The sequence below is a fragment of the Corapipo altera genome, unplaced genomic scaffold, assembly GCF_003945725.1.
Source record: "Corapipo altera isolate COAL_440 unplaced genomic scaffold, ASM394572v1 64, whole genome shotgun sequence".
Classification (NCBI taxonomy): domain Eukaryota; kingdom Metazoa; phylum Chordata; class Aves; order Passeriformes; family Pipridae; genus Corapipo; species Corapipo altera.
Genome location: NW_020884893.1, coordinates 11,868,506 through 11,894,758, shown reverse-complemented (window position 1 = coordinate 11,894,758; position 26,253 = coordinate 11,868,506). Strand labels below are relative to the sequence as shown.

The following is a 26,253-nucleotide window of genomic DNA, read 5'->3' as shown; positions in this document are numbered from 1 at the left end:
GAACTCCTCGAGGAGTTGGTGGAGCTGTTCTAAAGGACAGAGCGTGGCTGGAGACAGTCCTGTTCTCTATCCATCTATTCTCCTGTCAGGATTCATCACCAAGTCATTCCACAGGTTTCTCTCTGTTCAAAAGCAAGGAATACTGGGCCTTCAAGTTACAAAATTAATGAAGAATGCAGTAACTAAGGGGTCTGTCTTGTTCTGTAGCCAAGTTTCCCAGAACAGTCCTTTTAAGGAAAAAGACATAATATGTCTGGCCCTGTAGTATCTTTTGCCTCAAGTAACTGCTGAAGTGTGCAGAGGGGCTGAAGTGTGTGAGGTCATTGGTTTTACTCTGTTTCTGTCAAAAGTACTAGGTTTTCAAGCTTTGGCAGAATGGTTACCGTGTGGTGTGGTCGATTCTGGCTCAGCCCAGAACAGGTTTTCTCTCAGAGTAAATATGGAAAATAAATGGACTCAAATCTATTCAGTGATGCTTTATTTCTTCATTTGAGCTCTTAGAAAAAGGAAGAATGCACTCTGGTGGAGTTTTACTTTTAGTAATAAAGTTCCTGCCTTAGAAAGGAAAAACCATTTGGTTGCTCTGCTGTACTCCCCCAGGCTCCCTTTTTGAACGTTCACGCCTTTTTTCTCCCCCATTTCTTCCCTTAGATAATTAGAAAATGAATGACTGCAGACCCAAACTTCACAACCAAGAGCTAGTTCACAAACAAGAGTATTCTTTCCCCTTGTTTTCAGGCAAAGTTAGTTTAGCTGTTTTTCATTAAATATAAAACTCAGGTTTTATCTGCTTTATGGACAGAAACAGTGGGCACTGCTGAGGTGTCTGAACTGCTGCATCTGACCCAGCAAGGCACCTGAAGTGAAATAAGCTTGTGATAGCACAGTAATTTATTTCATTTGAATTCGAGTTCAGGAAGGATTTTAAGGACTTAGGTTTCTGTATCAGTGTTGATTGTGGAGCTGTCTTAAGAAACACTGATAAAGGGGTTTGTGTCAAGTTGCTTTTGAAATGTATATGTGTGCATTAAATGTGGCATTATTAAATGAGGAAGCAGAAGCCAGACAGTCTTGCTCCAGTTTCATTGTACTTTCTTTCCCTTCTTGACTGAAAACCAAGATCCTTCTTCTGCTATTGAATTTCAGGCTTAGGTTATGGGGCACTCAAATCATGGCCTCGCTGTTTCAGTCTCTCTCATTTCAGGAATCCAAATGTTTTGCAGTGAGTTATTGTGGAAATAAACCAGCACAGCAAACAGACCTGCAATCCCTTCCCAGGGATGTTTTATGTGTATTCTGTAGTTGTGTAAATAGGGCCAGTAAGTGACACATCCCGTGTCACATGGGAAGTTTATTTTAGATTATGGTTTTCTGCTCCAGTGTATCATCCACAATACCATCATCTCTCCTAACAATGCCTTCTGGCTATGGTTTTCTGCTTTTGACACTTGTGGCTGCCTACAGAGGTTTTTCAGTTTGTGTAGCTTTCATACATACAGTTCTGTTTTCTTTGTCTGCCCTGCTGTATAGGGAGAGGGCTTGTCACCTATACCTGGATGCAGCTCTGTTTTCTCTCCAGTAGCTTTTCCTTCCTCTTTTCTGGGCTACAGCAATGTCAGTCTTTAAATAAATAAAATGTTTAAATAAATTCCAGAAATGTTGTGTAATCAATTGCTGGAACACCACGATCATAACGTGACTTCCTCTAGCTGGAATACAAGTATTTTAGAAAGGTTCAAACCTCTTCCACACTAGTTAGGTGAGATTTATTGTACATCCTTTTAAAATTGTTAAATCAAAACGTGTGAAGTCAGGTGACTCATGCAGAGTTATCACCTGTCTGACAGTGAGAGTCCTGATCCCCTGTGCCTTGGACCACGCCACGTTCTCCATATGGGGCTTGTTCTGAGCCATTTGGGGTCTGCAAAGGGGCTTTTTTATCTCAGCACAGCGGTTGCTCTCTCAGGTGAGATTTATAAATCGACCAGAACTCATAGAGTGACCTTTTCACATGGGATTACTGTTGCCTGTTTAGGTAATCTGCTGTAACCCTGTCACTATCTGTGTTAAAGATCTTGGATAAGGACTGAATGTTATGCTCTTTCCACTTGCTGGTATCTGTGAATTGCAAAAGTTAGCACAGCACTAAACCATTCTGATCAGATGCCAAGGGCAAAAGTACATGTTCTTTGCCAGGAATATGAATAATATTTTAGACACCTTGGACTACAGTCACTTGTTTGAACATTTGTAGCCCTTCCTGGCATCATTTCAGCAACTGAACCGTGATAATTTTAATAGTAGTCTTTATATCCAACATATAAGAAGTTAAAACTCTAAAAGTAATATGATTTGGCAAAATGGTAAAGAAATTATAAGATTTAAGTAACTTGAAAGTAAGAAGCCTTTCTCTGATAATCTGAATTTTAAGATGACTGCTTACGAGGAGAGCCTGTGGGGGAGGAAAAAAAAAAATCCCTAAAATTGTTTCACTTAGGCCATACAGTGACTTTTTCCATTGCTTACTCTTGCATTGCAACTAGTGAGAAGGAAATCAGCCTAAATAGTAAAAAGGCTGTTGTGGAGTACATGGTGTAAGAAGGAGATGGTGTTTCAGCAGAGAAGGGACTGACCATTCCTCCAGGGACAGGAGTTTTTGAACTTGGCCAGCTTTTGAAGCTAATCCAGCGGTACAGAATTACCTCCCTTTCGGCTGCATAATTTAGCAGTGGAACTGGAGAAGTCTTTTTTAAGACTGTCTTCTCCTTTCCAGAGGAGAGGCTGAAAAGACCCTGCTGGTTTGATCATTCATGTCCCCTGTGCTGATAGCAAAGGGCTTTCTTGCTCCTGCTTCCAGTGGAGTAGGAGGGAGAGCACAATACTGGTACACACCAGGGAACCTGAAAGCCTTGAGAGCTGCTTTGCTTCTCATGTAGCACATAACTAACACTGAGGCGTTGGACTTAGGGCAGAAGTTTCAGCCCCTGACCTGAAGCAGAAGTGTTACTGGGGCAGCAAGAAGTTAAAAATTTTTTCCTTAGTTGGTAACATGATGAATTTTTCATGCTGTGCCCTCAGATTTGGGCACAGATTTTGTTCCCAAGAATCCAGAAAGCTTCAATAGCCTTTCTGGACATCAGCGTAGAGAAGTATTGAGATGAAGCTTCAAACATAAAATACCAGCATACACAGCAGTAAAGGATTTCTAGCCTGTCTAATGAGAGGAAAAGAAATTGGGATGTTGCTGAAACCAGAAGGAAAATACAAAAAGTACTTGTCCCCAGAATGTAGTAAAACATTTTGAAAGAACAAATAAACCTCTCTCTAAGCAGATTAATGAGCTATTCAAATTGTGCCCACAAAAACTCAGAGGGTGAACCAAAAGGCAGCAAATCTGGAAGGCTAATATTTGTCTGGAAAAGCTACTGTTGACCAGAAATTGGGGTTACCAGGTGTTAATTTGACAGCTATCTTGCTTAATTTTGGAGAAATGAGAAGGAACCAGATTGTGCTCACATCCTTTTTCCCCCCCAAATGCAAAATGATGGAGTGGGATAAAAGTGGGATAAAATGGCATCTGTAGCATCCTTTATCATGTGCCAGCAATACTCTCTTGACAGCTGTACTGATTGGGCATAAAAGAACTTAAACCCCTCTCTGATTTCAGTATTTTGTTAGAAAAGTTGCTGTCAAAACTGAAATATTAATGTAGGAAGTAGCCCGACTTCCCTCGACTGTGACATGTAAATAGTATTTTGGGAGGTGGGCAGAGACGGGTGCTCAAAATGTTTTTAAAGCAAGTGAATTTGGCTGATGAATAAAATAGCACAGTCCCACATAATTGTTTTGTCACCAGACTAATTAAACCAGGGGTTGTTCTCCTTATGAAAGGGGACCCGCTCACCTTTGCTGTCCCTCGGGACTCTTCCTCTCCAGGTGACAAATCCCTGCTGGAAAAGGCTTGCTTTGATTTCCTCCCTGTTCTTGCCATGCTGCAGTTAGAGCTGCCTGACCTTTTAGAGCTCCTTTCCTGGATAAAGAGTAAAACTGCCCTGCTCAGTCCTCCGTACACACGAGTATTGCAAATAGGGTTATGAGTCAGCCCTTCCCCGGGGGCTCAGCGCTGGAGCGAGGGCGGGGGAACAGCACAGAGCCACAGACCAGCAGTGCTTACCATTTCCCATCCTTAAATCAGCGTCCTCCTAATCCAGCAGAGTTAAAGGATGAATCAACGAACAAAAATGCAGAGCTGCTCGTGATGGTTGGAGGTGCAGGGAACGGCAGGAATAGTACAGGGACTGCGGTAATCTTTTGGAGATGTACCAGGCTCAGCGTTAGCAGACAGAGATCCAGTGCCAGAGACATCAAGCTTTCTAGAACAGAAGAGATGCCAAAAGCTCTGTTTGGGTTAGAGGATACTGAAGGGAAAGCCTCAGGGGTAATGGATCCTCGCCCAGTGAGCATAACCCCTGTCCCTGCCGTAACCTTGGTGCTGAAGAGAGACTTCGCATTTTCTGAAATGTTTAAATGTCACACGAGCTTTTGAGGGGTTGAACTTTGCTCACAGTAGGCAGTGGATTTTGCTAACGTTCTTGGAGAAGGAGTAGTATTTATCTACTTGTTTAGTGTTAAAGGGAACAGACATGCTTAATGGAAGACATAAAAGGCAGGAAACAAGTCTGGATGTGTGATAATGTCAGAGCTCTTTCTGTAGCTGATGTGAGGCTGGACTTAGTCAACTGCTAATCAGCTGCAAGCTGGGAGAGAGTTACTGGAGGCTGGAAGATTCTTCTAGGAATCAATATGCTAAATATATCGAGGAAGATACGTTTCAGACAGGAGCACTTCCCCTGATTGCTGCTGTGCTGATGAGGCTTGGCGGGAGGTGGCCCCGTTCCCAATGCAGGCGGCTGCTGGAGTTCAGTCGGAGGTGATGCTGCATCAGTTCCTGGGAAGTGGATACACAAATGGCTAAACTTGTTTCGTGTCAGCCACCAAGTAACCATCAGCTTCCACTCCTAGATAAAGCCAGTCTGACAAAGCTTTTTGTGTAGAATGCCAAAAAAAAAAAAGAGGAATTCTGTCCTGTTTAATGAGCCTGTCTCCTGAACTTTATCCAGCTCCACCCTCAGCAAAAAAAAGACCAAGAGCTGTAATGCCTGCTGAGGACATACATATGTCAGTTCAAGACTATTTAATAAGGTCTTTTGAAGTCTTCATTCTTAACCTACCTCATGGCATTGTGTCAGAAAGCAACATCATGGAGTCTGAATTCTAGGCAAATATTTCAGACTAATTTAACCCTTAGGAGATGTGCCTGGGAGGTAGACTTCCATGGAAGTACTAAATGTAAAGGGTTGTCCAGTGTGAGAGACACCAAATACCCCTACCTTGACATCTTTTCCCTTCTTTTGAGACCATGTGCATGACCTCCTGTTCCCCAGGCACTGTGGTTGTCTTTGAGCCAGAACACCTCTGTGCTACAAACACTTTCTTGCAAGAAATCCTGTGGTAGGCAGCAAAGGAAAGCTGTCCCATGACAAATCCCAGCATGCAGAGCTAGTTTAACTGGTCAGGCACTTTTTTTGCTGCTTCGTTTGTCTGAAAATACCAAATCATTGTAAGCAGAGCCAAGGATTGAGGAAATAAATGTCTGACTCCAGCACTTCCAGGGTATAGTCCTGGAGCTGCTTTGCAAGAGCAAATATTAATTTCAGCTGTAAAGCACAACTCAGCTGGAAGGGAATATGGTGATCAAGGTAAATTGTGCTGTTTTCTGCTCTCTTTTTTTTTTTTGTGACAAGTCATCATGTGGCTCTAAGCTCTAAAGAGAACAGCATTGAGCACAGTCACACACGTTTTCCATTGATTGGTTGGTAAAAAAAAAATTGATTCCGTGTTGGTATGTGCCTCCCTCAAAAGCCAGTGTGTTATACAGTGCCTGTACCTAGTTCTATGTATAGCATCAGGATGATTTCTCTCGCAATTTACCTATTCATCAAGTGTAAATAGCTGGCTGTTCGCTGCAGGAATCAGTGAGTAAACTCTCTGTGGAATAAACCCCAGGCAGTTTGCAAACAGCCAGAGCTTCCAGCTCCTGGCTGAACTGAAGAATCACAAGTGTGAAATGCACTGAAGAAACATTTTTACCAGTGAAATGTGTGTCGTCCTGGTGGGAAGAAGGGTTTGGGGAAATTGCTGCTTGGCAGTTCAGAGCAGGTGGGTGTCGGGTCCCCACACAGTTTGCCAGAGCTGCCAGCACACCCTGCCTGCCGTGGAAGAGATTTTGCTCTTTAGGGGCTTGAAAACTCTCAGGTGCTTTCTGCTGGAACACCAAATGTTTCACATAACCTGCCACGTGCCTGTGTATCAAAATATAGCAAACTAAACCTTGTGCTTTAAATGTGTGCACTGTGGGCACCAAAGCTCTTGGAAGTGTCTCCGAGTTCTGGAGGGTGGAGGGAAGGTGCAGAAAGCAACTTGGGGGCTGCAGTGTCAGCACTCCCATGGAGGTTTGTGTTGTCTTACTGCAGGTGTCTGAAAGCAATACCTGAAGTTACAGAAAGCCAAAGGCTAAAACCATGTTCTGTGGAAATGTGACCGTGGGTCTGTTTCCACTAAATCCGTGTGAATGTTTAGAGGTACGAGAGCTGCTGTCAGTTAAGGAGAAAAATGAATTTGTGGCGAAAGACTTGGAGGCAGGAGGATGAGGCTTGTTCCTGGCTCTGTGGTGCATTCCCCATGTGCCTGTGAAAGTTACAAAATCCTTTTGTTGCAGTTTCCTATTCTTAGTGCAGGCATAGGAGCTTTTTCAGAGGCATGACATCTTTACAATTAATTAATCATTACTGCCTTACATCCAAGGTATCTGGTGGAAATTCTGGTGTAGTATCTCAAAACAGATGTCAAAGCCAGCACAGTGTTTCTGAGGAGCTTACTTAATTTTGGTTGCTTTAAGAAGCATGTTCAAAACAAAACTTGGAGTGAGTCTTTGGGTGTGCACACGTTACCCCCAACATCACACTGACCTTGACTGTAAATGGCAGTGCCTCTTGAGGTGGGTTTGAGGTCCTAGTTTAGCCTCATCTGCTTTTTAATCTGCTTATGAAGAACATTTAAGGGCCTAAAAATGCCTGTAAATGGGTTTATTTACAATTCAGCTGCATTGCTCTTTCTGTCCTGAATCCGTTTCCTTGGTGCTTTAAAGGCCTTTATTGAACAGTGCGTTTGTCACTGAGGGTGGGAAATGTCACTCAGAGTAGAAACTGGTAGCAATAAAATTACTGTGTTCAGGCAGATTCACTTGAGTGCCAACTCCCATTTCTGACCTGTCACACAGTTGGGACCAGCCCTAACCTGTGTAGGTGGGTGACCACCAACTCAGCTCATACTGCTGTCAGGCTGGGGATGTTTTCAGAGGGAGGTGTCTCCTGCCGAAGAGGAAGAGAAAATTCCTAGTCCTCTTTTCTTTCCACCCTTTCTTTTCATCTTCCTCCCTTGCTCCCTGCTTTCCTTGCTGTCTGCCTGTCATGTCATGTGCTCTTGGGGATAAGAATAAAATGGTTTTTATTCTGAGTGGGGAGAGGGGAGGGATGCTTTGTCTAGACTAAATACTTGTGGAAGTAACAGCTAAATTCTGGGATTCAGCAGGCCTAGCACTTCAGCTTTATGCTCTGTTCTAGTGTCCTTATTATGTATTTGAGGTGAAATACTTAGAGGCATAGGAGGCCAGGCTGCCCATCTGCCAAATAAGGTTGAATTTGCTGTAGCCACACTTACCTAGTGAATGGAAGGGTTGCATTTCTTCAGGTCTGTAAAGCATTTAAGGGTCGTTGAAATAAAGACCATGGAAATGCAGCTGTTGCCAAGATGAATTAACTTGTGTTGCAGGAACAATGAATCCATTTAGGACCTCTGAAACTGAGATTTTTGTTGCAGATTTTGAATTGCAGCAATACTAGTATAGGATGAGGAAAAATCTAGATGTTCACAAGGGAGGTGTGGAGTTTTCCCCCCAGTTTAATTTCTTTTGTTTTGTCTCTCTGCTTACAGATTCTCACAAACACAAAGACAAACACAAAGACCGAGAACACCGGCACAAAGAGCACAAGAAGGACAAGGAAAAAGACCGGGAAAAGTCCAAGCACAGTAACAGGTAAGGAAAAAGTTGATGAAGTCCTCATAGGCTAAATAACAGCATTGCACATGAAGTCTTACAAGAAGAATTCCAGTAATGTGTACAGAATCGTTACATTTTGAGTGGGGTTTATGTGACTGTAGCTGCTTTAAGCCTGATTTTTGTCATTGCCTGCATTTTGATAGGGGTGACTGAAGCAGTGTGTCTGTAAATGTGAACCATTACTAATGTATGAAAGATTATTGTAGCTTAGTGTTGTCAGAGGTGCTGAAAACGAGTTAAGCCCCACCTTCCTGCAGAGTGATCAGTTCTGTGTGTGGCTCCAGTTGTTTGTCAGAAGTGTGCAGGTCTTTACATGTTGGTATAAACCCCACTGCTGTAGCACAGTGAACCCCAGGTGGCTACTAAGTCTTCTTACAATTAGAAGCGTGTGGAAAGATGATCCCCAGAAGAGTGGTGATGTCCTTGGCCTGCCACCACAGTGGCTGATTGTCTCCTCTCAGTGAGGGAGTGCTGTGAACTTGTGCTGGGTTACAGGTGAATTTTAAAGGGTGGTGTGCTGTGTTGTGCTGTGTGGTTTATGCACTGCACTGCCACTGTGTGGGGAGGGTGTTTGATGCCAGTCCCTCACCATGGCACCCACATTGAACATAAACACTGAGTTACTCTGGGATGGCCCATGGCTCTGGAGTTGGTGAATTCCATGGTTCAGCTGCTGTCCTGGCCTGGGCTGTGAGCTGCAGGAACCAGGATGTGCAGGTCTGTCTGGGATGGTTTGGTGTGGTGGAGCACAAGGCAAGTCTGTCACAAACAGGATGTTACTCAGAGGAGTTTTCCTCCTTGTAAGTTCTGACACACAAGTGCCACAGAGCCTCCATTCCGACCAAAACTTGGAAAAACTGTCCCCAGAGGGTAAGTGTCTGGTGTGACACTTGGTGAATGACAGGGAGTGTTTATGCTGTGGGCAAGCAAGTGTATTAACCAATTGCTGTGCCACTGTGATAACACCATCCAAAAAGGAACAAAAAAGCTTGTGTTAACAATGGTTTCTATTAAAGAGAAACTTGGAAAGGAGGAGGGAGTCTGTGCTGAGCAGTGGGTTTGTTTTATTGGGGTCGCACTTGATTTGAATTTTCTGTGACCTTTTGAGAAGTTACACAAGCCTACTGTTCCATAATGTCTTTTTTTTTTTTTTTAAAAGTAAGTGATTGATGGGGGAAAAATCTAGGCCAAATAACTTGCATTTACTGGCTTACACAAGAAGGATGAAATGCTTTGGACACATTCTTTCCTCTCTTCTTTGCTCACACATCTATATTACATTGATTTCTGGTTTTCATTTTCATGGTCATCAGGCATGCACCCCAAAACTAACTGCCTGGCATTTCCACGAGTTCATTGCTTCACTGAAAAACCATTCCCCTCCAGTCTTAGCAGAGTGCATTCTTTTGTAAGGAGTAATGTAAGCACTGTCTTTAAATTTCCAAATTCGTTAATTATTTGACTTCATTTGTGTAGGAGTTAAAAATGGTCAGTGTGTTTTTAACTGGAAGAACTAATTATGGGTCATAACATGAAGCTGATTTTGTAAACAGTAGATACCAACACAGTGGAAAGAAGATGGAATGGCTGTGATGTTTTGTGAGGTGTAGCTCAGGAGGTGATACACAATCGTGCTTTATCTTGAAATCCTTCCTTCTTCCCTGCAGTGTTGTCTTGCAGTCCCTGTGAGAAGGACTTCATGTCTTCTGGGCACTCTGCCTGATGCTCCAGGTTGTTTTCATGCCTCCCTTGAGTGTTCATTTGTCCTGTGAGCACAGCATATGCTGCATCCTTGTGTCCCAAAGCAGGTCCCCCTCAGAGGTGGCATGACTGGGTGCCTTCCTGTGCAGGGGTTTTGTTCCAGGCGTGTTTTTGGGGAGAGATCACCTAATAATGCTTTGCCCCTCAGGCCCCTACACAAGGTGGGACTTCACCCCCCCCCCCCTGCTGAGCACACCCTTCTGTAGTGTTTCTGCCTTTCAAAACTGCCACCTTAAAAATGAGTGTATTACAGTGCTGAATCATCAGATCTCGAGGTGGTTCTCAGGGAAGATAACATACATGGACACACAGGTGCTCCTCTGTTTGGATCACTCCTTCAGCAGTGCTCCAAAGCCTTCACTGCCTCCTTCATGCTCAGTCATGCACAGGTCATACACAGCTGCTTGCTGTGTAAAACCAGCTGACTTTTAACACAAACTTCATAGAAATAATTGAAATGTAAACATTTCTTCACTAAATCCCTTGACTCATCCTGTAATGTCATTCTGTAATTCCATAAATGTAAGTAATTTCTAAGGATCAGACCTTAAGTGACCATTGTATGGAGGGAAAAAAAACCTGCCTGCTTGTACTGAAGTTTCTCCTTTGACAGTGAAAAGCAAGTGGAAAAATAGCTATTAATCTGTTACAAATTGAAGAAAAAATTCTCAAGGTAACAAGAATGTGGGTTTTTGCAATGGTTTTTACCTGTATGGGAAATTTTGAAAGCACCTGATAAAAGGCTGTGAATTAATCCTTTAGAAAAGTTTATCTTGGATTTATAGAATTGCATGTAAATCTTCACAAAATCCATTCTGTATTTCAGAAAAGCTACTGTGTTACTGCAAAAGCTGTGCTGTATCTTTGGTGGTTCTCAAAGAGATTGAGTGGTGCTTTACCAGAAATCCAAGCCACTGTTTTCTGGGAGACTTGAATTTGTACCTCTGTGACATTTTCTATGTGTGAAGAGTCCCTGATTGCATTCTGAGAAGCACAGTGCACCCTGTGCACAGTGAAGAGCAGTGTGTGGTTGTGTTTGAAGCAGATCATTTTTGTATCTGTCTGTAATACTTTGACAGTTTCATTTCCTGTCCTGTACTTTAAAAAGGCTTTTAAAATAAAACCTGCATCAAGAAGGCAGAACCACTCCAGTGCAGGAGAATAAATGTTTCCTGTATCCAGTCTTTGAAGGATCTAAACTGCCAAGATAAGTCTCCAAAATACCTAAAATAGACAATTTTGATTTCATATGACAGAAGTGTGTGGAGTGGTATGTAGAACTTCTTAATTTTGGTTCTTGCTTTCCTCTTCTCCCACTCACAAGATGACATTTCTGTGTCTTAACCACTCATTTACAGCTGTAGTAAACTGGGAGAGAACATTTGTGTGCCTCAGATCTTCCCTGTCGCCCCTCAAGGAAAGAAAATACAAAGACCACTTAAGAAAAATCCATATCAAAGAATAAACCCCCTTTACTTGATTGAGATTGCTTGATAGCAAAGTGGATGGTTTTGCTCCTCTTCTCAGCCCTGTGCTTCCCAATCTCCTAACAAATCTAACACACATCCATTAAATATAAATGTCAGTGGTTAAAAAAATAAAATGAAACAAATCCCGTGTGGCAATAGGTTTGTGATCAGTGAGAGCTGAGCATTTCAGACAAGTAGACCATGGAAGATAATGGAATAATGGGTCCTTTGAAGGCAAGTCTTGTTAGGGATGGGGTCAGGAGTGTTGGCAGGAACAGGTGTCTGTCTGCCAGGTGTCCTGGGCTCCAAGCAGGGAGTGTGGGCTGCCAGGAGCCTGAGGAGAGCAGGGATGGCTGTGACAGGGAATGGGAGCTGATCCGTGCTGTCAGCAGGACAGGCATCCGAGCTGCAGGAAGAAAATCTTCTGTCACGTTGCATATTTCCTCCATTTACTAAATCTCTTGTGATCACAGCTTGAGATGAACCGAGGCATGGAGCACATAAGGGATTCACAGACTCGATCGTCACTGGCGTCTTGTAGGATTTATGGTTTCGCTAGGAAAAACACAGATTTCAGGCATTTGCTAGTCATGGATGAAGATAAATTTCCGCTCAGACTTCTTGCACACCTCCTCTGGTTTATTATGTGATGCTGAACTGCTTGGAATGATGTGTGTTGGGGGCAGGAAGAGGCAGGGATACCTGACGTAGGAGAAAAGGCAATTTTATAAAAAGACTTGAGCACCTGCTGTTCCCTGGTGTGGGTGGGTTTGTTTTTATACCCCATTTGAGTGCGCAGTTCATCCTGATCAGCTTTCTAATGTGACACTGCTTTCCAGTAGTAAGAATTTTTATTTAGTAGTGTACTTAATTATCACACATCCATAGAGAGCATGTGCTAAGCATGATCCTTGTCTCAATGTACAAAGATCGTTCTGCTTTCTAAAATTTTTATCTGTTGATTTGTCCAGCTTTTTATCTTGTTCCTCTTGCTGAAGGCTTGATCTGTGAAAACTGGTGCAAAGCCTCCTTTGCGCAGCGGGGAGCGATGGTTTCAGGTTGTTTTGTTGTGTTGCCAGAATCCCGGCAGAACCATTGGCGTTCACATCTTGGTTCCCTCTAATACCAGATGATGACCCTCTAACAACATCAAATCCTGCAAGCCAGCTGAAAACATGTCCTTTCCTGGGATGCTTCTGCCCAGGAAGCTCTCCCTGCGCGGGCAGCCCTCCCTCGGTGCGCGCTGGCCTGGCCGCGATCCCGGCTTTCCATTAATGCTGTGTTACGTCAAACGAGGCATGGGCTGCGTGGCCGGTGCTCTGTCCCCATTGTGTTTTTGGGTTGCACTGAAATCACAGCTCCCTTATTTTACGCCTCAGTTGTGCTGCAGCAGCCCCCGAGTGGGCTCAGTGCCGCTCACAGCCGGCGCTGGCGCTCGCTCGTAGCAGATTCCCAGTCATGAGCTAATTACAGCCGAGAGAGGAAATAAGAGACACTTCAGATAAAGCATCCTTCCCAGCTTGTGGTTTTGAAGCTGGAATGGAAAGGGCCTGGGAAGGGATTATTAACGTGCATAAATGGCACCTGAAGAATGCAGTGTTAAATTACTGCAAAGCTGTTGCAGCTTGGAGGAGGAAGCTGTGATCTGCACATCTGCCATTCCTTGGAAACACTTTCCACTTGTGACTTTCCCATGTGACCATGGCCTGAGCAGCTGCTGCCAGGTGCCTGGGCTCCCTTCCTCTCCCTCTCCTCCCTCCTGCAGGCTCCCTCACTGGAAAATAGATCCATGCTTACGAGGGAAATAGCTGCTTCTGGTGTGTTACTGCTTCATGCACTTCAGCCTGAGCTCCTCACAGCTTTGGGTGTCCCTGCTCACACCAAACCTCGAAATGGAAGGCAGTAAGCAAGCTGGCAGAAAGGATGGAGTGCTTCAGGAGATGGTTTCTACTCACCTGCCCTTTGTCTGAACTAAGCCATTACTACAATACCTCTGTAAATGATGTAATCCCTGGTTCTGCCTGTGTTAATATGATCTCCTGCTATACTTTGTTACCTTAAAAAAAAACAAACAGTGCAGGTTTGTCAGCATTAAACACCTTCAAGAGGTACAAAACTCTTGAGTGCTGTTGCAGTGGTTCAGCTGCAGTGGTCTGGGGGACAAGGAAGATATTTTGTCAGCAGGGCTGGGAATGAGCAGTTGCTATGATCCAGTTGTCCTCTTTTCAGGCTAACTCCCCCTGAAGCTTCCCTCTATCTTATGGGGGTTTTGCTGTCCTACTTCCATGACTCCAGGCTGGTTTGTTGGCAGAGAGGTATGTGCAAGAAAGGTAACAAAGGATCCACAGTGCCCTGAAAAATGAATGAAGATGAAATTAGCAGTGTGCATGCAGTCTTGAGACCATTTTGCTTGGTTTCTTTAAAGAAAAGTGTGTTTTTTCCCCCAGCTTTGAATTGACCAGGAAGACAGACTTGTGATCTTTAAATTGTTCCCATTCCCTCCTAATATTAGCTTTGGGGTTTCTGGAAATAGCCTTCTGATAGAAGGCTGAAACTCCTTCTTCAGGGTAAGGTTGGCATGCTGTTGCCTTCTCTTTTCTTTTGAGATTAGTGTGGTGGTTAAATTGTGTTCCTGGAGGCTCACATAGGTATCTGAGCCAAATGAAAGACCAAAGCAGCTCAGCTTGACTGAAGTCAATATCTGAGCAACTTGCTGCAGAAAATAAGTTTCTCTTCTCAGGATTGTTGCTCGAGGCCTTTATCAGCTCATTTCCAAGTGAGCTTTTCTGGGAGATGCAGATTTCCAGCCCTCCAAGGGAGGAGGAGCACAAGCCTTGATGCACAACGTCCAAGTTTGGGACTGAGCTGTTGAAGTCAGAGCTGTGGTCCAGTGTCTCAAAACATGTAGGACTGACAAGCCAGGCCGCTGACAAATAAGGGAGAGAAATTTGTGCTCTTTCTTAACATTGGAGCTAGTAGTACACAAAATCAGATTTTTATCTAGGGAATTTCTTCCACGCACCAGGAGCAGCAGCAGCAGCAGGACCTCAGGGCCAGGCCAGTGCTGATCTTTGGAAAATGAAGCTGCAGAGTGAAACTAGAGACAGAGTTTCCTTGGGTTATCTGAGCCCACACTGCTTGGGTGAGAAATTTACTGCTCACTGCAGAGCAAAGGGGAAGGATAGTCTTGTGATTAAAAAATAAAACCAAAATAAAACCAAAAACCAAGACTGAGTCAGGAATCCAGACTTCTTGATTCTGGCTCTGATGCTGAAAAATCTGAGCTTTAGATTAGATTACATGACAGCTTTTCAATGGTGGCCACTTACTCACTCTCAAGAGGGATGTTATTTGAGCATCTGCTTAAGCAACCCTAAGTGTCTGAAGGTTTTAGCACTTTTTTATTCCAGCTGTAGTCTGTAAGCATTCAGCACCCACAAAAATTGTCTCTGCTTCTGTAGGCCAACACAATGGTCTTTTAGTTTCAATCTTAGCTTTGCAGATGTAGATTGCCATCTATTAATTTGCTTTTAATTGTGCTTTCTGTACATCCCAGGGCTCACATACTGAAAGGTAGAGTTTTTGGCTGCTATTGAGAATGAGTACAGTTCTTTGGAAAAGCTAAACATTTGTCTGTCTTTTTTTTTTTTTTTTTACTCTTCTGAACTTCCAAGCAACAGCCACTGCCATGAACTTTACCCTAAAGCACCAACTCCAGTGATTGCAGTGTGTACCTGTACCGTGCTTTGAAGATGCAAATTAGTGTCTGAGTAAAACATGTTATTTCAGGTAGGATTTAAATATCAAATAAGAACAAGAAAGAGTCAGAAAATAAACACAAGCAGACTTACAAAGAACAAAATGGGTCTGAGCCTTGAGTGTGTGTGTTTGCTATGATTTTTCATGTATGTCAGAACCATAGAACAGTTTGGGCTGGAAGGAACTTAAAGCTCATCTTGTTCCACCCCCTGCCACAAGCAGGGATACATTCCACTAGACCAGGTTGCTCAAAACCCTGTCCAACCTGGCCTTGGACACTCCCAGGGATGGGGCAGCCACACCTTGGATTGATACATGAAGGCCGGATGATTATTGGCATTGAATATTATTATTATGAATATTGATTTATATATGTGAAGGTTGAGATACCTCTTCAATTGTTAAACTGAAATCTTTGGCAAATGAGGTACCTAATATAGAGATGCAAGTGCAAGATACCAGCTCAGCATTTCCAGACCTTACTGAGTTTAAAAATTATTAGTAGCCTGTGAGGTTTCTGATTTCAGACAGTCAATGAATCTGGTTGGAGCAAAGGAAAATTAAATAGGTGTCTTCAGCTTGACATACTGATGAATAAACAGGATACAGAAACCGGGATGACAAATCTGAGCAGGCACAGTGTGGATTTCCCAGCTCAGTGTCAGGATGTTCTGTGTATGTCCCCACATGTCCTGAGCACACTGTGCCCAACACGATCTGCTGGGCAAGAATAGTCTGCAGTTGTTGAGTCTTTGCTCACAGGCAACATGTGGTGCTGTGTGTCTGTCTGCAAGAATTTCTGGAGTGTCAGTTGATGTTTAGATATCTTTTCATGGTCTTGTATGAAGAGAGTGCTAGAGAGTTAAAATGAAGCTGGTTTCTCCTCCTGCTGATCTCTTAATGTGATACAGTGTGTGAATGTACTGATTTCCTTTGAGGATGGATTTTTGTGCTTTAACTGCATGGCCTAGGAAGGCCCGTGTGTATTTATTGCAGTGGGTTTATCAATTTATTCAGTGTATATTTGTTGGAGTGTTATTATTCAAGCTACTCTGAGCTTGAATTATTTAAACCTTTGGCAGGTCCATTCATCCACATAGGACTTCACTCTGCAGCTGCACAGCTGGGTGTGGGTCTGTGTGTCTGTGACTGTGATTCCCTTGCTCTTAATCACACTCAGGCTTTACAGGAGCAGGGTAATGTGCTACTTGCTCTCTGTAGCCCTTGAACATCCAACCCTTTGCAGTCTGTTTTTTATGAGAGAATGAAGTCTCAAAGACTGTATAATTTTTAAAAATCATGCTCTTACTCGGTGTTCCAGGCCTGCTGTTTTTCAGGGCTGTGCTCACCTCAATTGGTTTGGATTTGCACTTGAGCATAGAAATAACTGAAACAAGGAAACTGCCTTTTTCTAGTAAAGCTTTGTACAGCTCTGTGTGGTCCTGAGGAGAAGCAGGGCATCCCAGGGAACAGTAGTGATGGGAGTCAGGTGCTGAGGAGGGAGACTGTGAGCAGCCCATGTGAGGAAGGCAGCTTGCTTGGTGCCTGTCCACGCTGATTCACACCGTGCCTTCGGCTTGCTAAAGCCCTGAGTGACCTCAGGGAGTCCACACAGCCATATAAGTGTGTATTGAAGGCCTGTAGAAGTGCCAGGCTTGCTGCTTGGCATTCACACCACTGCTGCTAATCCTTGTGTCTCTATCCGGAGTCTCCTGAGAGCATTTCCTCATTTTCTGGCTTCAAGGGTCAAAGTGATCTTGCGAGAAACTTCACTTCCATTTGAAAACAGCCATATATGTGTCTTTCTGGTTGATAAGAAAAGCTTGGAAATGTGATGCAAATTTACCCCCATGTCTCAAAAATCAGAAGGGGGGAGAAGCAAAATAGTAAAGGTTGATTTTCTTCTCCTTGGGAGCGTTTTTTCCTCTGTTATGACTAAAAAATTGAGGCATTTAAACTCTCAGTGCTGTTATCCATAACATCAGAGTAGCAGCAGACCAGTTCTCAGTTGGAAACACCTTTGTTGGGCTCTTGCCATGAGGATGGGGCTGTCTCAGCCAGGCAGAGCTGGGCTGGCTGTGGTGGTGAGCACAGCTGATGGAAGAGCTCCGACTGAGGACTGCAGCATTATTCCTGCCTTTTCTGTTTGACTTTGCATAAACACAAGGACATCACATATCCTGTTTGCTCTGGTTTTCCCATCTGTTTGAGAATAATAGAGATCAGCGGTTTTCTCTTCAAGTTCCAGAGATGAGAGCTGCTACAATGACAAACTGTTGTCTGAGCAAAAGCTGACACGGGCACTGCCGGGACTGGCGGCTCTGTTCCAGTGACCTTTTACATGGAGCAGGAGAAAGGGGGAAAGCAGAGGCAGTGGGAATTCATCCTAAAATGTTGAGCTTTAAGTGTTACAGCTGTGGATTTCCTCAGCAGTCCAGGCTGATGGGGATTTTCCCGAGCAGAGGCTTGGCAGCTGTGGTTTTGTGGTACGTTCCTCTCCTGTTCCCCTTCTCCCAAGGAGAGTGGATGATGGGTGACAGGAGACTGTGGTGGATCTTCCTGTTAAGGCAATCCCTTGTTTTCTAGGGTTTCCAATCATCAAAACCCGTGACTCTTTACCGCTGGAAATTGCCTGTATTAGTCAAATCTCCTTGTGTTCCCCTCTGCAAACATGCTCTCTTGTCTTGCAGTGAGCACAAAGATTCCTCGGAAAAGAAACACAAAGACAAGGAGAAAACCAAACACAAAGATGGCAGCTCAGAGAAACACAAAGACAAACACAAAGATAAAGACAAGGAGAAGAGAAAGGAAGAGAAGGTGGGTGTCTCCTGTGGGAGAGACAAGAGGATGAGTCTGGCTTAAGCTGCTGAGTGGTACAAACTCGGTGGGTTAGATTTAGCTTATACTTCCAAGTTTTTATCAACCTGGAGAGAATTATCCCAGTGCTAACCCAGACCCTTGTTTTGTGGAGTGCTAGATATGAACTCATAAGGGCTTTACTGCAGGTATTGTGAGTGGAAACAGTTCCACAGTGGAGCTGTGTCTGCTGGCTCCACATTTTTCCCCTCTTACTTTTCACTTTGCCAAGCTTTGGTTCAGAGACAAGGGAGAAAAATCTTAGATCACATTCAGTCCATGCAAGGACGAACTATATACTTAACTCCAATCTGCTGTAGAAACTGGAGGGCCAGAATATACTGAATTGACTAAAACTTGCAGAAAATGTTGCCTTTTTGGTCTGTCCATGTAGGTCACTACGGACGACAGGGGATGAATACGGTCACAGTGCCCTTTGGTTCCTTCTGCAGATTAAATACCCTGCCTATGTTGTATGTTGGAAAAACATAAAGTGCTCTGGGCAATGCTAATCAGCTTCTACTTTTTATGTTTTTCAGATGAAATCATCTTCAGGTGATATAAAAATAAAGAAGGAAAAGGAAAATGGTTTCTCCAGGTAAGAAATCAGGTCTATGGTCTGCAGAAAGCTGCAGTTTGACTTTTCTTAGATGCTCAGTGTTTGACTCCTCTCACTTGATCCTGGGAAAAAATTGGAACACTTTTAACCCCTTTAGAAGATATGTATGTTTTTCTCAATTATGGGACTTGGTAGATCTGCTCACCCAGTAACTGGAGGTGGGAGCTGGGGGGTACCTGGTGTCTGCCCACACATGCTGGGTTTGTCTGAGTGTTAAGGAGCTGAATTCTCAGCCAAGGACAGACTGAACTGTGGGAATATTGGTAGCTGGATTTGAAAGAACTTCTGGTGAAATTTGGACTTGACCCCTGCAGGCAGTCTGCTGGAGACAGGGCCCAGCACAGCCAGTCCAGACTGCCTCTGCTGCACGGGACTGCCCTGTAAAGCCTTTGCAAGGAGTGAGGAGGAAGGACTGATGTGTAAAATCAGAAGTACCTCAGGAAATACACAGATGTCCTACTCTAGTACTAAATTCCCGCAATAGCCTCCTGGACTTTGTGTTCTATCAGTCATTACTAAGTAGTCTTATTAAAAACCTGAAGTAAGTAATTGATAGAAGAGTACTTTTTTCTTAATAGTTGACCAAGATCTTTGTGACTTGTTTAAATCCAGCCACTGGTTATTTTTAGGGTACTGTATCCAGTCCACTGACTTATTGAAGGTCAGTTTTATGGTGGGTGCAGACATCCAGATTTGCTAGTCAGGAAAAGCTTTCAGTCACGTGTCTAGTTTTATTAATCACTTAAAAAAATTTCAAAACAAACAAAATCCTTCCAGTCTTAGCATGTTCTGTGGATGCAGAGAGGTGGGGAGAAGACACCTGTCTGGTCCAAGCCTGTTAGTTATTCTCTGTGTTTTGAATGTGCCCTTTTGACATGAGTTCCTCCATCTGTTTCGTTTCCCTGCTCCTATTTAAAAATGCAAAGGAAGGAGTTGGGCTTGGCACAGGGAAGAGGCGCCATCTCCAGGCCCTTGGGGGGATACTCTGGAAGTAGCATGTGATGACATTTAGGTGTTTCACGGTGTAGCAGACAGTTAATGGCTTTCTAGCCTTTGCTGTTCAGCAGAATTGCACAATTGTGCCAATATCACGGGGGATATTGGATGTTCCCTTATCAAGGTAACTGATTCCTCTTTAGGTCCAAGAGCAATTTTTCACGTGTTTGAGAAAAACCTGGAGGAGCCATCACAATTGTGCCTTCTTCAGGGCCAAATGCTGGCTAACATTAAAGTATTTGTTTCCTTTTTTTTTCCTGCCCAAATGTTCTTTTACAAGTTCTCCAGAAAAAAAAAATGTCCTCACTCAGATGGTTTTGATTTTCTTCCTTAGGACTTGGTATGATGAGCAATGTTACAGCCTTGGAAACAATGCAATGCAAGGTTCAGCTCGGTCACACATCTCCTTTCTTTTCATAGAACTTTATTTTCCCCCATTACAAAATGTTGTGAAACATTTCAGTGTTTAAATAGACTAGATAAAATTCCTGGCAACTTTACACACAGTAGTTCTACATTTCTGCCTGGAAGGGATAATACATTAAATGGGACAAACACCTCTTTTTCCATGGATGTTTTGCAACTGTCTCCGTGCTGCAGACTCGTGTCTTAGCTAATTACAGGAGATGCAACAGAAATGGTTTCTGAGAGCAGTTTGTGTCTCTCTCCCCTGAGCTGCAGCTTCCAGCACTGCAGAGGCTTTAGAGCTCTGCAGGAGCAAACTGCCTTGTTCTGCTTCATGGACACGTTGCCAGCTGACATGAAACTCCAGAGTGCCTCTTGCTGCCTGTGGTCTGTGAAGCTGAAAATGCTGCTGCTTTTTTCTCCCACTCCATCCAGTTGCAAAATCCGCGTGTTGACTTGGAAGCAGAGTCCATTTGATATAGAAATTGCTGATGGAACATGAGTAAGGAAGCCCAAGATGGCACTAAGTGCTTCAAGATGTAATTTTGGACTCTTTGAGACATCTTTTTCTTTATGAAGATCAGTGCAGTGCTTCTGTGAAATTTAGAAATAATGAGTTTGTCTAAGGGAGTAGTCTCTCTTGCACTCATACTCTGGTTTTTTTCTTGTTTTACTAGTGTCTTGGGACGTTATGGCTGAAAACATTGAGCCTAACTTTGTGGTCTGTTGAAAGGGACAGGATTGTTTGCTTCCCACAGTTTGGACAGTAAAGAGAGACTGATCAATTGAACTTTGCCAAATCTTTGTTTCCTTTTCTGGTTTTCACATGCCTCAATATTTAGTTGCGAAAATATCCCGGGGAATAGCTTTCAAGCCTTTGTTTAGGCAGTAGTATTTTTCTCTCTTAGAAGGCTCAGTAAAGATACTGAGTTGAAACTAAGTAACATCCTGTATTTGACTGCACACACGCATTTTGTTTTGAAGTGTATAAGTGCTGGAAGCTACAGTTGCTTTTACTGAAAACCTCAAAGAAACAAACTGAACTCTGAGCTGTGGAAATTGATGTTGCTTGAGAAATGGCAATTCAATAGGTATTGAATGACTCTCTGCAGTGTCTGTGAGTATTCAGAGAATGACACCTCCCAGGTCCTCAGGGTCTTAAGATGGCAGCACATTCCATGGAAGACATGCCTATTTTGCAGAAGATTATTTCTTAAAAAGTGAGTTGTTGCTGGTTTCCAAGAAACATCCTCTTTGAAGTTAGAACCATGTTTGTTTGCTTCTCCCTGTAGTCCACCACGTATTAAAGATGAACCAGATGATGATGGGTTTTATGCATCTCCTAAAGAGGACTCCAAACCCCTGAAGAGACCTCGAGAAGATGATGAGTAAGTCATGGGTGTTGGTGACTTGGATGTTTGCCTTTAGTTTCAAAAAGAGAACATTGAGGCAGCAGGTGGGATTTCAGGTCAGCAGCATGAACTTGTTCAGCTGGGTGACTGCAGGTCTGAGACCAGACTCCTTATGCTGTTACAGGTTATCTGAGCAGGGCAGGGATGGTATTTGTGGTGTGCCAGGCAAAATGCCATTACCTGCTTCTGCAGATGGTGCTGGGAAATGTTGCAGAACTAGTAAATAAAAAAGAAGAAACCCAGAAGGCAGATAAGGACAGCAATGAAGATTGTAAAACAGAAATGTGAGCAAGTGAGGTATTGGTGTAGCTAAGTGGCTGCAGTGGTTTCTGTTGGGTGAGGAAATAACTGCACAAGAGGCAGAAAATGCACTGTCAGCCTGTTTGGAGGTGGGGGGAGCTTTGCCTGCACTGCTTAGCATGGTTTGCCTGGAGTCTGAATGTGTCGTGGGTTATGGTGAGGATTGTTGTCTCTAAATCAGAAGAAAAGCACACATGATGTTTGCCTGATACAGGAACCTACCCAGTGAAATACAGGCCCATTTTCATCTTGCTGTGATCTGTCACTGTGTCCAACCAGCTCTTTAGATAGTTTGACTTTATTAGCAGTCAGGGATTAAAGGGTGGGAAGGGTTTAACCATGGTGGCATTCTGTCCCTATGTGGTGTGTCTCAGTTTCCAAGAGAGATGGGTGGGACATCTTTTCTTTGGTGTAATCATTTGATGCCTTCTGTTTAGTTTTGTGTGTCCTCCCATCTCGTGTCTGCAATGGAAAGATTAAGCATTGGGGTGGCTCTGTGCATTAGGGAGAGATTTCAGTGGATAGAGCTCATGGACAGTGACAATAAGGTCGAGTGCCTATGGGTGAGAACCAGGAGGAAGGCTTGTAAGGCAGATATCCTGGGGGGAGTCTGTTACAGACCTCCCAACCAGGGTGAAGAGGTGGATGAACTATTCCATAAGCAGCTGGCTGATGTTTCATCAGCCCTTGTTCTTGTGGAAGACTTTAAGCTGCTGGATATCTGCTGGAAACACAAGACAGCAGAGAGGAGCCAGTCTAGGAGGTTCCTGGAGTGTGAGGAAGAGAACTTCCTATTGCAGCTGGTGAGGAAGCTGGACCTGGAGCATGAGTCCTGTGAGGAATGGCTGAGGGAGCTGGGGTTGTTTAGCCTGGAGAAGAGGAGGCTCCAGGGTGACCCTGTCCCCCTCTACAGCTCTCTGACAGGAGGGTGGAGCCAGGTAGGGGTCAGGCTCTTCTCCCAAGCAACACCCAAGCCTGGTTGACAAGGTGGTGTTTGGTCATGGGTTGGACTCAGTGATCTCAGAAGTCTTTTCCAATGTAATTGGAAACTAGGTTGTGTTTCTGTGATGATGTAATTTGCCAGTAGTCAATTTTGCTGTTGTTTGAACTACTGGGGGATGCAAAAGGTGAGTCTTGTGGGTAGATCCCATACTGATGACTGGAAAAAGAATTGGGATAGAACATGCCACTCGGGTTTTACCCATTTATCCCATCCCATGTAATCACTGGGTGGCTGATGATGCTTTTGAGTTGATTCTTCATCAAGGACGGTGTTTGCTTCAGCATCTAAAACTTATGGAGAGGTATTGACAGTAACAGCTCATGGATATAGGTTTTGTAGGCTGCTGTACTGGATGGGGATTATTGAGTCTTCTGAGAGAGCGGGACATGAAATGATTTTCTTTAGAAGTTATGTATACCAGAAATACTGAGAACTTGTGCACACAAACTTTGTATATGTATGACTTCTCTTTATTATTTGTACTGGGAAATGGATTGCTTTTATCAGCAAGTCTTTTTGTTCTTAGTGCTGACTACAAACCCAAGAAAATCAAAACAGAAGACATCAAGAAAGCAAAGAAAAGGAAACAAGAGGAAGAAGAGGTAATATGAAAGATGAGTTTATGATCAAGAAAAACCAGACTATTTGGTGTAGAATTATACAGAGCAGGGGGAATTTCATCTGGGACAGCTGCATGTGGTAGATCCCCACCTATGGGGCAGGTGAACTTATCTGAGCCATAATGTACAAAAAGTTAGGGAAACTTTCTTTCCTACTCTTAAGACAAGGGATGGAGAAGATGCCTCCTGGATATGAACTTCCAGCCTGTTCCAGGCAATTCACAGTCCTTCTGTTAAGCAGCTGTCAGAGGACAGAGGAGCCTCACTAACAACATGCACTGGTGATGTGGCACAGTTCAGAGGCAGAGGAGATGAAACAGAGATTAGAAGGATGCATAAAGAAATGTCTTTGGAGAGGGACTTGCAAAAGACAGGTTAGCCATGATTTGAGACTAACAAACTGCACTCCATGTCTAGCAAAGACACCCTTGGAGGCACATGGTACAGGCACCTCCTGGCACCTTCCCTTCCCTTCAAAGGAGGTGTCTCTACACTGAGCAGACACCAATATAATCCCAGAAGCCACCTCACAGTGTGCCTGGTGTTTGCCAGACCAGACACACCAGTGCAGGCCAGGGAGGGAGGTTCTGTAACTAAGCAATCCTGTTACCATGGCCCAGACTTGCCCCTTATCAGGTGGGAAAGAAAAACTGGCTGTGTGCACTTAGCATGTCCCAAGTGTAAAGTAAAAGAATTTGGCTTAAAGCTGAAGTGGGACATCAGCACACTGACTTAATGGGATGATCTAAGAGCACGTTTATGCAGTGAAGCCACAGGAATTCAGCACTTATGTAGCCCAAGAGACAGTCTTTTAGTTTTAACACATCTTTTCAGGGAGTGGGGAAAGACAGTAGCTTGTACTAACAGATTCTTATGCATTTTGCAGGACAGCAAAGCAAAGAAAATTAAAAGCAAAGATAAGAAAGTCCCTGATGCGGACAAGAGAAAGAAGCCGAAAAAAGAAGAGGAGCAGAAATGGAAATGGTAACTATATGTCAGTGCTGTAGGCTCCCCCTGCACCTGCACCTCCCTGTACCTCCCATGCTGGCTGAGTAAGCACATCTGGCTTTCTCTTCTGTTGATTCATGGGGATTTGTTCTGAATAATTGGCTTACGTTCTGGTAAGCTCTAAATAAATATCTCATTCACTGTGTTCATCCTCTGAAGTAGAAGTGAAATACCTTTTTGATATCCCTAAAAGAGGAAGTCAGTTTTCTGTGGGGTTGTTCATGGTTTTTTTCCCTATCTGTGTCATGTAGAGGCTGCCCATAATGATCAGATACCAATATTCTTGTGCCCAGAACCTCCTCTGTGCTGACACTCTTCAGAGCAGTATGGAAGTTTGTAGGCTTGGGGATGTCAGCAGGAATATATTAATAAGTGCAAATATATTAACAAGTATTCTGGTAGAATTTATCTGTGTTTTATAGAGGTACAGCATGAGTGGGTGTCCACCTTTTTGTTCTAGCCTGGTGTCAACTGTGCCCCTCAAAACTGCTCCTGCTGCTGGCACACAAATGAAAGTCAGTCAAGTGACCAGTTAAGCTCAGGCTGTTTGGCAAATGAATTCTGAAAATAAGTTTTGAGTGGAAAACATTCCCTGTCTTGCCCAATATTCTAAAGTAACATCACTGAAGTTGTGCTTTCGCCCACTTTTAAATTTATTTTTTAGAAACTATGTAAAATAAATCTAAACTTTGGGGTTCATTTGGAAGACAGACCTGTGCTGCATCAGTAGTGCTCTGTGTAAGAAACCTGCTGGATTTTTTTAACTCTCCACAGTCATTTAAGCTGTTATAGCTGGATTTGAGGAGCTATAATTGTGTGTTTTGAAGTTTCAGCTTTAGTACTTCCCTCAGTTGAATGCATATGTAGTTCTTAAAAGCATGTGTGTTTTCTGCACTCCTGTATTTTATTTTTATGACCTTTTGGGGATGATGTTTCCTTGAGCATTTTCTTTTCTCAGATCATTTGGCTGTTTTTAACAGATCTATAGTGTTGGGAAATGTCTTTACAATTTTCTTCAATCCTTTCAGGTTCAGTCTTTTACCCCTTTCTTGTCACTCTTATCGCTTCATCTTTAAAAAGAAAAGAATCTTCTGTGGTGTTTGTAGTTTTGCATTTTTCTCTTTTATTGTCACAGCTTCCTCAGAACATCAGTCCTTGCATCTTTTTCTTATTTGAATACTCTGTTAGAAATTTGGGGTTCAAGCCCTCCCCAGAAGTTCTCTGTTTGTTTGGTTTTTTCCTGAGCAATCCCATTTTTTTCTCAGTCCCTTTGATGGCATATTTTTAATGTGCTTTAACATTAACAAACGACAGGAACATGAAGCAATGGGAAGCTACAGAAGGTCTCTTTAAGCCTTAATGATCCGTTGTCTGTTTGGCTTTGTCTCAGCTGCCCTTGCTGGTTCTGTCTAACTTAATATTCTGTTATCCCAGCTCTGTATCCTTGAGCAGCAAACCTTTACTGAGAGCTGTGCTGTTCCCCCCTCACCTGCCTGGGAGCTGTGTTAAGCTCTGCAGTCTGTGCTTTCTGCTGAGGAAAACTGCCTTGGAAAGCATGTTTTGCAAAATTTGGCACTAGGTAGCTGCATCCTTCTGCTGATGCTCCTGTCATCCATCTGCAGCTTTGTATAGCGTGTCTTCCTGGACAGGGTTTCATCTGCACTTCACTTGTGTCTCTTAAGGGCATTTTATGTTCCATCTGAGTCAATTTTCTGAACGCCTGATACCTTTTTTTGGCTACTTCCTCAAGTGCTTGCTGCCTGGAGCACTCTCCTCCCCCCTTCTGTGCATCCTTGATGCTGGATGAGCCCAAGGCCTTGCCCTCGTTCCTCACCGTGTGCAGCAACTTCAGCTCCTTCTCACACC

At 43.6% G+C, this 26,253-nt stretch overlaps 1 protein-coding gene across 1 annotated transcript in view; it reads left to right on the top strand.

The window, feature by feature from the left end:
• Positions 1–26,253, top strand: part of TOP1 (DNA topoisomerase I) — a 65,550-nt gene that overhangs the window by 21,012 nt on the left and 18,285 nt on the right. Inside the window, exons 3-8 of the mRNA XM_027645962.1 lie at positions 8,053–8,155; positions 17,859–17,985; positions 18,564–18,622; positions 21,337–21,432; positions 23,286–23,361; positions 24,266–24,363. Of these exons, the coding sequence (XP_027501763.1) occupies positions 8,053–8,155; positions 17,859–17,985; positions 18,564–18,622; positions 21,337–21,432; positions 23,286–23,361; positions 24,266–24,363 (559 nt within the window). The remainder of the gene's footprint in view (positions 1–8,052; positions 8,156–17,858; positions 17,986–18,563; positions 18,623–21,336; positions 21,433–23,285; positions 23,362–24,265; positions 24,364–26,253) is intronic.